The following is an 11079-nucleotide window of genomic DNA, read 5'->3' as shown; positions in this document are numbered from 1 at the left end:
TGTGTGTGTGTGTGTGTGTGTGTGTGTGTGTGTGTGTGTGTGTGTGTTAAATTGAAAACAGATTCTTCTCTCATACAGTATATCTCAAGGACAGTTTCCACTTCTTCTAGTCTAATAGGAGAGAAGCATGAATCTTCCTGGGAAGTAGAAACAGAATTCAAAGGTATTTTGTAAACATCGGATTTGCTGGGGGCTTCTTTAAAATGTCTGCCATGTTAAGTTTGAACCCTCAGAATGCATGGAAAACTGGCTCTCCAAGCAGAGAGGGTTGTCTTCTTGATACTATAATGCCCTGTGCGACTATCCGACCATAGGCCAGTCCTTGCTGCTGCCTTATAAGGTGTACACAGGTGGTGGGGACACTAGCTCATGCTTAAAGAACAACAGAACAAATGAGCAGCTTCTCCAGGATAGCTTCCAAATGAGCCCCCAGCCACAAGAATGAGAGCCCACTCCACCTTACAAGTGCAAATGTCTAAGCCTGATTTTCCAGACGCTAAAAATGGCATGCTTTACCCAGAGGTCAAATAGTCAGCATTTTAAGGAGAACTCAGTGTGTTGTCAGACAAAGCAATATTCCTACCTTTATTCTTGTCAGGTTTGTATCCCCCGCCTCTCATGATGTCTTCAAGATCCTTGTCTGACAGACCTATGGAAAAAACCATACATTTCAGTGGCAAAAAAATATCTTGGGGCTGGTGAGATAGCTCAGCGGTTAAGAGCACTGACTGCTCCTCCAGAGGTCCTGAGTTCAATTCCCAGCAACCACATCGTGGCCCACAACCATCTGTAATGGGATCTGATGCTGTCTTCTAGTGTGTCTGAAGACTGTGACAGTATACCCACATACATAAAATAAATCAATAAATCTTTTTTTAAAAAAAATCTGAGCAGCAAATACTTGGATTAGTAAATGATGTCCATGATACATGGGTATTCTTCATGGTATAGGAGTCTGGTTCAGTGATGCAGCAGATGTAAGGCCCTTAGAACTATGCTTTATGCCCAAACTAAGGATAGATGGGGGAAGGAGGAGGAAGGGAAGGAGATGAAAAACGATGACAGTGGTAGGCATAATTGCAACTGGCCCCTCAGATTGCCCACTGCCAGTATATGTGTTCTGTAGAACCTCCAATCACCTCCAGTGTTTGTATGACCACAGAGAGAATGAATATGACCCTAGTGATTAAGTTGCATTATATGCCAAAGATGAAGGGATTTTTTTCAAAGTAATTAAGGGCCCGAATCAGCCAAGTGAACTCTTTCGAAGCTAATTTGGGCTTCCCTGAGCTCAGACACTGAAAGCTAAAGTCTCTTCTCTTTCTCCCATTACTCTTAAAAGAGCCACTGCCTCTATAGCTGAAGGGAAAGACACCCTATCAACAACCACATAACCTTGTTTGGAAGAGAACCTAAGCTCAGAGAGAGACTCCATCCCAGTACCTTGATTGCAGCTACCTGAGACTCTGACTCTATAGAAAACTCAGCTTCTTAACTGAACAAAGGAAATCTTTATGAATTTCTGTAAAAATAAATCTCCTCAATTTCACATACTTTGTGACACAATCATAGATAACCAATACAAGAAGCAGAATCAGTGTATTATAGTTCAACTATTAAGTACGCATCTTTCTGAACATCCTATGCTTTGTGTGAAAAATGTATTTAAAGCCTTTCCACTGTATTCCAAAATACTGGGGGTGATTTGCAAGATTCCCTTGTGTCACTGTACCTTTTCTTAGTTGGCTTTATCAGCTTTGTGGCATGACACCACTTTTGTTGGGCAGAATGAATGCTGTACCAACTTGATTATTTGGGAAGCACTTCTTACAACTGAATGACGTGAGTTCATTAGTTCAAGCCAGCCATTGATGGTACTTGTCAACAAGATTTCTAGTGAAGCCTTTATAAACTATTGTGACTCTAATATTATCCCACTAAATACTTTTTCTAGTAGTATTGGTGGTATTAACAGCAAACTAGATTTTGGTTTTTTATTATAGCATGTGGCATTATGCTGAAGTTTGATAAACCTTAAATGAACAAGGTTTTCTAAACAACTAACCTGCAATGTCACAAATCAACAAATGGGCACAAGTCCACTGAATGGGTGTTGTAGTTCAAACGTGAACTGATCCTACAGGCTCATGCATTGGGACACTTGAGCCCTGCTTTTGGAAATATGTCACTGGAAGCTGACATCTGAGCTTCACTAGCCCACTTCCTGTCTCCATGTCTGTGCTTCCTGAGTGTGGATACAATGTGAGCAGCTGAGTCACGTCGGGCCCATCACTTCTGAAATGATAAGCTGAATGAATCCTTCCTCTTCGCTCTGCTTGCTACGCACTTGGTCAGGACAACCAGAAAAGTAATTAAAGGAGAACTGAGTGAGGGAAGGTTACTAAACATTTTTTAAAATGTATTTTTCATTTATATGTTTTGTTTTAAAGCCCTTTTGAATTTAATTGAATTTAAGGGTGTGTGTGCGTGCACGCACACACACTTACAGGTCACATGTAGGTCAGAGGACAGCTTTCAAGTTGCATATCTCAATATGCAAATTCAGGTATCTCCTAGCAAAATTGACATTCTAGAATGCTACTCTCTCACTAAATTGTTTTTATCTTGCCAAAAAGAAATTTCTCATATAATGTGCTATTTATGTTAATAAGTATTGGTTTATTATTAATCATTTTACAATAATAATACTGGTATTTTTAAAAATTAAATATACAGATGATAAATGTGGATAGATTATGATTCACACAGACAAAAGTTATTGAGATACCCAATAATTTGGAGAATCCCAAGATCAAAATATATCAGCATTCCTGTTGTAGGGTTCTCCTACAGCTTGAAGTGGCCTGGATCTACAGTGCTATGGATGACTCAGAATGCTATTACAGGTAACAGGACAGATGCTACCAGGAACTGGCCTATGATGTCAAGCATCTAGAACTTACCTCCTGCTTCTCCTGCACTTGGCTTTTTGGGGCCATCTAGATCATTTCGATCATCCAAGGCATCTTCCAAGTCAAACCCATCAATTTCTGGGGACCACAGAACAAAAGAAACAATCACCACTGTACAGGCTATGTTTTAATGTCAACACAAGCTAGAGTCATCTAGAAGGAGGGGAACCCTATTTGAGAAAATGCCTCTATAGGCATTTTTTCAGTTATCAATCAGTGGGGAAGGACCAGCCCATTGTGGGTGGTACCATCCCTAGGCTGGTGGTCTTGGGTTCTATAATCAGGCTGAGCAAACCAATAAGCAGCTCCCCTTCATGGCCTCTGCAGCAGCTCCTGCCTTTAGAGTCCTACCTTGTTGGAGTTTCTGTCCTGACTTCCCACAGTGATGATCAGAGAGCTTGTCTTACCCATAGGATTTGATGGTGCTCTAGTTGTTCCTGGCCTTCTAGTTGTAGTAGTGGTGACATGGTCCCATCTCTCTAAAAGTGGGAGGGAAAACATCAGGAGTCATATGCTTAACAATAAAATGTATACCTACATCATAGTTTAAAGAAGTCACACCATGAATAGATTACTGTTAGTACTTAAAGCTCCTATATAACCTCAAAATTACTTGGGAAAAGATGGTAAAGAAATAGAAAAGGTTTAAGTGAAGGAGATTCTAATCATTCTTCTTTATAGGTTGAGAACTGAGAGATAAATGTAGCCCCACACCTCACCACACTACCAGAACTAGAACATGAGCCCAGATCTGCTGCCCACATTGAGTAAGGAATTCTAGAGCTTAAGCATGATTCCCAAGACCTTCAAGCTATGGTTTCCTCCACTATTAATCCAAGAACTGAGCAGCAGATAAGAATGCTCAGAGATGAATGAGCTGGCATTTTCTGTAACATACAGAGAATTGTCTTACAAGCTAGCATTTTATGTGATATACAGAGAATTAGCTTACAAACTGAAAGTGGTTAAAACAAAGACACATGCACATGCACACACATACAGACACATACACAGAGATACATGAACATAGAAATACACACAAACACACACAGATACATACATACACACAGACACACATAGTAAATGGTCTTTGATTACAAGTTTCCTTTAGAAGTATGAATTGCCTTTATACTAGTTACATGACACTCATGAGTTCCTTCTTTAAACTTAGGATCTGCCATAATTGTTCCTATTCGTGAAGACATTCAAAGTGAAAGGTAATGGCAATGCTAAAGCAAGAACACAAGAAGAAAATGTCATGAGCACACATGCAAAGAAGCAAATTTGACCATCATGCTATACCATATATAAAAACCAACAAAAAGTGGATCAAAGATCTAAAGGGCTAGTTTTTTAACACTCAGCAGAAAACATTTTGGAAAAATATTTATGATATTATATTTGTAGATATTTACTGGATATGAAAGTACAAGCATAAAAAGAAGTAAGTGGATATGAGCTGGAAACCTGGCTCAGTGGTTAAGAGCACTGGCTGCTTGGATCTATGTTCAACTCCCAGTGGCTGCTCACAACTGTATGTAACTGCAGTCCCATGATATCTGACATCCTCTTCTGTCCTCCTTAGGCACCAGGCATTCATGAGGTGAACAGAAGAAAACAAACAAACAAACAAAAAAGAGGAAGTAGGAGAGAGGAGGGAAACAAAATATAGTGATATATATATATATATATATATATATATATATATATATCACATATACATATACATATATGTGATGTCACAATGAATGAAGGGCCAGGCTTGGGTTTCAATTGCCAAGGAGGAGGGTAAGGGTTATTCAGACCATGGGAAATGTGACATTTTAGCTAAATAAGACCTGAAAATAAATGAATACACAGGATAAAGAAAAATCATACAATTATGCCACTGACATGAAAAGATCTTGGAGTTGGTGATGATGAACACCTTTAATCCCAGCACTCCAAAAGGCAGAGGCAGGAGGATCTCTGAATTTGAAGACAGCCTGGTCCACAGACTGAGTTCCAGGACAGTCAAGAGAAACCCTGCCTTAAAGAAACAAAAAAAAAATAAAAAACAAAAAAAAAAACAAAGAAAAAACAGAAAGGTTTTCTAAACAACTAACCTGCAATGTCACAAATCAACAAATGGGCACAAGTCCATTGAATGGGTGTTGTAGTTCAAACGTGAACTGATCCTACAGGCTCATGCATTGGGACACTTGAGCCCTGCTTTTGGAAATATGTCACTGGAAGCTGACATCTGAGCTTCACTAGCTCACTTCCTGTCTCCATGTCTGTGCTTCCTGAGTGTGGATACAATGTGAGCGGCTGAGTCACGTAGGGAATAAAGGAGAACTACTGCAGTTTCAAGACTGTCCTCTAGGAAGCACTTGTCAGTCTCTTGGTTAAGGACTGGATTTTCTTTCTGTATGATCAGGAGCAAAGAGATCTCATTGCCACCCCTCTAATTTCACAGAGTGCAGGAAGTTCTATTTTGTGAGTGGTGGATACACACACAGACGCACTCGCACACGCACAGGAACGCACACACACACACCGCAGAAAATGCATCAGAGTGACAGCATCAGCTCCCACACTGCTCTCTACGTTCAATGCAAGCCTATAGAAGTCCCATTGATTGTTTCTTTCCTGAAATAGTCAAATTTGATTTAAAATTTTTTGAGGAAGACAGAACCTTAGATTAGCTTTTTAAAACCTTAAAAAGAATAAAGTAGGATGAATCATTCTACCTAATATTAAGGCTCATTTTATAGTTAACATTTGTCAAAGATGTGGCAAATAGATAGATACAGGCAACAGAACAGAAGGAAGAGCTCAAAAGACTTCAGATCTGTTCAAGTGATTTTTTATACATATGCAAAGGAACTCAAAGAAAAAGCAAATATTTTCAGCAAAAGGTACTGGAATAATTAGATTTCCAAAATAAAAAGCAATGGGTTTCATTTTATATAAAATTAACTGCAAATGGATAGATTATATTTGCTTAAATATTAAATCATAAGATTTTCAGAAGGAAGTGTTTCAGAATTGAATGTTTGGTAAAGAGTTCTCACATTTGACAACAGAAGCATGGCCCATAAGAGGAAAAGCTGTTAAGAAGCTGGAAAGGCCAGCACTCAGGAAGCTGAGGCAGGAGGATGTTGCATTTGAGATTCAGTTAGGACTACTTGCCAAGATAGTAAGACTCAGTCTCAAAAGAGGGAGAAAGAGGAAGAAGTGGCACAGGAGTAGGAGGATATGGAGAAATGAGGGAGGACAAAGAATCCTAGACAAGAAACCCAACAGGAAGCTTTACTGGAGCTAAGGTTCCAGGGGGCTGGCGGGGTAGCTCAGAGGTTAGCATACATTTACACGGAGGTCCTAGATTGTTCTACAGAACAAACGGGGTCAAACAAGGCGGAGGAGAGGAAAGGATGGAAATCTGCAGGTGGCTTTTTAAAAAAAAATAAACAAGATTCAAAACCTTTATTTCTGTTCTAATGACTCAAAATGATAAATGTGAGAGGAGACATTGCAACAAATACTAAATAAATACAAAGGATCATAAGAAACTACAATGGACAAGAGATTTTATCAAATCAGACAAGCAAGAAGAAATGGATAGAGCTCTAGAAGCACACAAACTATTAAAGATGATTATGAAAATCAAAATATAAATGGATGAATAATAATTAGAGTAATCAAAGACCTCCCAACAAAGAAATGTCCAGGTAACAGAAGGCTATAAAAATGAATTCTTCAAAGAAAAAGTAAAGCTAATCCTTCTCAAATTCTTGCAGATTTGAAGAGGAGGAAATAATTCCAAATTCATTTCATGAAAAGAGCATGACCCTCATGTGAAGCTAGATAAGAAAACAAGCAAAAGTACATGAACAGAGGCAAAAGTCATCAAGGAAACATTAGCAAACAGAATTCAACAGCACATTTAAAAGATAGCGCCCTATGATCAAAACTGGATTTATGCCTGGGACACAAGATTGCTCGACAAAAGTTAAATCATTAAACATTAAAAGTATGAAGCATAAAAATCATGTGATCATCTCAGTAGGTATAGAAAGACAAATTGACAAAATTTAACATCTTTTTGATGAAAATTCTCCGCATATCAGCCATAGAAGTTGTTAACTCAATGAGCTCTAGAACCACCTGAGAGACAAGCCTCTGGCTATGTGGTAGGAGATTATCTTGACTAGTTTAATTGTGAGGAGAAGAACCACCCACGGTAGATGGCATGGGCTGAGATCCTAGCCTGTACACAAGGGACAGAGTGAGAGAAACACACACTGTCATCACTCAAACTGGGCAAAAATAACTCTCCCTTACTTGGCTTTTGTCCTAATATTTTCTTACAGCAACTAGAAAAGTAACTAAGATGAAAGTAATGTAACTAACTCAACTGAATAATGACCACATAGGATTAGGGAACAAGGACCATCATAGTCAAGGGGAAACACTGAAAGCTTTTCTTCTAACCTGAGGAACAAGACAATTGTGCGTACTCTACCAATTCTATTCAACACAGTACCAGCAGTACTAGCAAGAACAAGAAAAGAATATTGAAAACTGTCTATAGGTGACAAGACTGTATGCACAGAAGATCCATAAGAGCCAAGTGTGGTGATGCACACTTAGAATCCCAGCATTTGAGAGGCAGATCACACTCAGGAGGATCAGGACTTTGAGGGCAGCCTGAACTATATAACAAGTTTTAAATCAGCCTGGGCTACAAACAGATACACCAAAACAGACAAACTGAAAAAGGAAAACACTGGCATGTCCATGGTTTTGAAGATGGAAGAAGTAGTCATAAGCCAAAGAATGTAGATGGCAAAAGGGGAGAAAACACTCTCCCACAAAGCCTCCAAAAGGAATGCAGCCTTGCTAATATGCTTACTGCAGCCTATCCTATTCATTCTGCATTTTTATCTCAATGATTATAAGATGAATGTCTGTTGTTTAAGCAGCAAAGGTTGTGGTCATTCATCCCTATCAGAGGACCAAAAGGAAGCTCACAGAACCTCTGATTTCAACTGACACCTTGGCACCAACTGACATCTGTATTGTGACTTTGTAGGAGACACTGAGCCAAGAATGAAGCTAGATTGGACCTAGGCTGGCTAATCCTGATGATTAACTTCATTAGATCAAGAAGTACATGGAAAATCAGTAAATCATATTGTCAGGTGTGTCTGCGAGGTATCTCTGAGGACCATTAACTAAGAGGGAAAGCCCCTAAATGTTAACAGGCCCTAAATGTGTTAACCATCACATAAGCTAGGAAATCAAAATAAAATAAAATGGGATAAAGGAGAGAACTCACTATTATTGAAAGCATGCTCTCTATCTGTTCCACTAGGATGGACAGAAATTTCTGATTCATCCTTCTTTAAGCTCAGCATAGCACAGTACATTTATATAACCTTCTTGAAATGACATTTTACAAACGGAAAACAGATTAGTGGGATTAGAGAAGGAATGGAGAAAGAAGGCTAGACCTAAGGCAGGCTGCTGAGGTAAAAAGGGATCATGGAGTGCTTATGGTGATGGCACTATTCAGTATCTGACTAGAATGCCAGATGCACAAATTGCCAAATGCTATTTTCATGTACAAATAAAACTGCAAAATGGACAGGCTGCATCTATGTGCCAAGATAGTACAAGAAGTTATCTGTGGAAACTTGGGTGATGAGAACATGAGACTTAATCTATGATGAACTACAAATTAAAATGTAGTATTGTCAGATATGATTGCACATGCCTTAACCTCAGTACTGAGGAGGCAGAGGGAGAAGGAAGGCAAATTGGTGGCCAGCCTGGCTACACAGCAAGACTATGAAAAAAGGAAATAAAAACCAAAACCAAAGCCAAACCAAAATAAGATTTCAATTTTAAAACACTGGATAAAAATAAATTTGAGACTCATCACAGGGAAATGTAGAAGAAAAGTGAATATTGTTTTAAACTGCTAAATTTATTTAGGGTAGTGTGCTTAGCAGCACTGGAAAATTACTACAAAGTAGAAATACTTTTATTGAAGTATGGCCTGGTTGTAGTGCACACCTTTAATGCCAGCACTTAGAAAGCATAGGCAGCTGGATCTCTGTGAATTCAAAGCTATCCTGGTCTACAATGGCATTTTCGACATCAGTTGGAGTTACTGGGACCCTGTCTCAGACTAAGTGAACAAAATACAAATTCTCTCTGACATAGAAGCATGTTCGAATGGTTTAAAGAACACCCTAAATACACAGACTGACACACTCTCAGCAGCATGAGGCACTTTTCCCTGCAGATAGCTTTTCTTGAATTACAGAAACCAAGACTACTACCTAAAGATTTAATTTAAATAACAACTATTATGCAAACTTGAATATGTGTCAGACATTTCCTTGCAAATGAATAGAATTTCCTACTACCTGAATACAAACCCTGATAGGATCTGAGTTTTTAAAAATTGTTTTATGTATATGAGTGATTTGCCTGCAAGCAAATCTGTGCTACAGTTTCATGACTATGAAGTTAGATCTGCTGGAACAGTAGCCAGCTGTGAGCTGCCATGCAGATGCTCACAGAGCCAGATCATCCTCTGAAAAAGCAGTTAGTACTTTTCAGTACTGAATCATCCCTCCAGGTACCCTGATCAAATCTGCTGCCAATAACAAAACTTGGAATTTAAAATAAAATATAGAATTTTCAAAAACCTTTCTGGTGACTGTGATATGAACAGCTTTTCAACATCTAGCTGATTCTTTAAACTATTGTTTTATTCCAAATGAGTTTGCAGAGGAGAAAGGGAAAGGACACAGAGGGAGAGACGACTGTGTGAGTGGAGCAGGGAAACTGGCAGCAATTGAGATATAAAGTGAATGAGTGAATGAATAAATAAATAAATAAATAAATAAATAAATGAAAAAATAAATAAAAGGATATTAAGTTATTTTTTCCTTTTTCTATTGTATATCTGCATGAGCCTGGGTTTTCTTCACATATTGCATTGGACCTCAGGAACTTATAACAGCTCAGTACAGATGCAGATATGAGAATCCAGGCGAAGCCTGGTATGGTGATGCACATCTTTAATCCCAGCACAGGGAATAAGGGGTCAGAGGCAGGTACGTAGATATCTGTGAGTTTGAGGCCAGTCTGGTCTACCTAGTAAATTGTGGTCTACATAGTGAGTCCCAGTCCTGGGCTACATAGTAATATCCTGTCTCACAGCACTAAACACACAAAGAATCCAGGTATATTCTATTTAAGCCAGACATTACAGAAAACTGTAAAATAATGTCACTCATCACTCTAAATTGTATTTTCATCTTATAAGCACAGTTATTTTTCATAAAAATCTGCCACATATGTCAATGCATATGGCTTTTTATTTTCTTTAGGTTAATAACAGTTTTTCAGTTTTAAGTTCTCAGATGAGAAATATTTATAGATGTGACTCACATAAACAAATTCTCTCAAGATCTTAAAAAACTTGGAGAATTTAGAGAAAATGTTTGAGCTTCTTCACTGAAGAGTTCTCCTGTGGCCTGAGGCTATCTCACTCTGCTAAACTATGAATGGCTCATGTTTATGGGGGGGGTTATGGGGATAGCCTGAGGCTCCAGTCAGGGCCAGGTCACCCCTTCTGCCTCTGGTACCTGGTTTCTGGCAGCCATCACCCTCACCCAAACCAATAAGCAAATAAAATGCACTGCCTTCACATAAGGCACAGTAACCAACCAGACAGGATTCTTTTGAAATAAATTTAACAGTCAGACGGGTGCCTTTGCTGGCTTTTCATATGTGCAGCTAAAAACTCTACATAGTTCCTTCTCATACTGTCCCAGATGAAGTTCCAATGAGTCCTTCCTCACTTCCCTTCTCAGATGAGTCTTGCCTTCCTCACTTCCCATTTCAGGCAAGCCTTGTTACCTGTTGGATTTCCTGGGGCTCTGGTTGTTACTGGCCTCCTAGTCGTGGTACTGAAGTGGTCCCATCTCTCTGAAGGGAGAAGGGAGGACAAGGGAGCAGATTGTAAAATGTAACAGCTACTTTACGGTTTGCAGAAGTCACATCATGAAAATAGTCTTGGTATCAGTCCCTGAGACCATTGTAA

At 39.0% G+C, this 11079-nt stretch overlaps 1 protein-coding gene across 3 annotated transcripts in view; it reads right to left on the bottom strand.

Annotated features, from left to right (window-relative positions):
* The window catches only part of Cd99l2 (CD99 molecule like 2), a 72465-nt gene that overhangs the window by 17540 nt on the left and 43846 nt on the right, over positions 1–11079 (bottom strand). For 2 of the 3 annotated variants that reach the window (XM_028787994.1, XM_028787995.1), the window contains exons 3-6: positions 10896–10964; positions 3380–3451; positions 2964–3050; positions 584–649 (exon numbers count right to left, since the gene is read on the bottom strand). In XM_028787994.1, the coding sequence (XP_028643827.1) occupies positions 584–649; positions 2964–3050; positions 3380–3451; positions 10896–10964 (294 nt within the window). The remainder of the gene's footprint in view (positions 1–583; positions 650–2963; positions 3051–3379; positions 3452–10895; positions 10965–11079) is intronic. The other variant, XM_028787996.1, reaches the window with a different exon arrangement.

Source organism: Grammomys surdaster, unplaced genomic scaffold (assembly GCF_004785775.1).
Source record: "Grammomys surdaster isolate TR1022 unplaced genomic scaffold, NIH_TR_1.0 125690, whole genome shotgun sequence".
In the NCBI taxonomy this organism is placed as follows: Eukaryota; Metazoa; Chordata; class Mammalia; order Rodentia; family Muridae; genus Grammomys; species Grammomys surdaster.
Note: the sequence above shows the minus strand (reverse complement) of the source record. Positions and strands in the feature narration are given on the sequence as shown.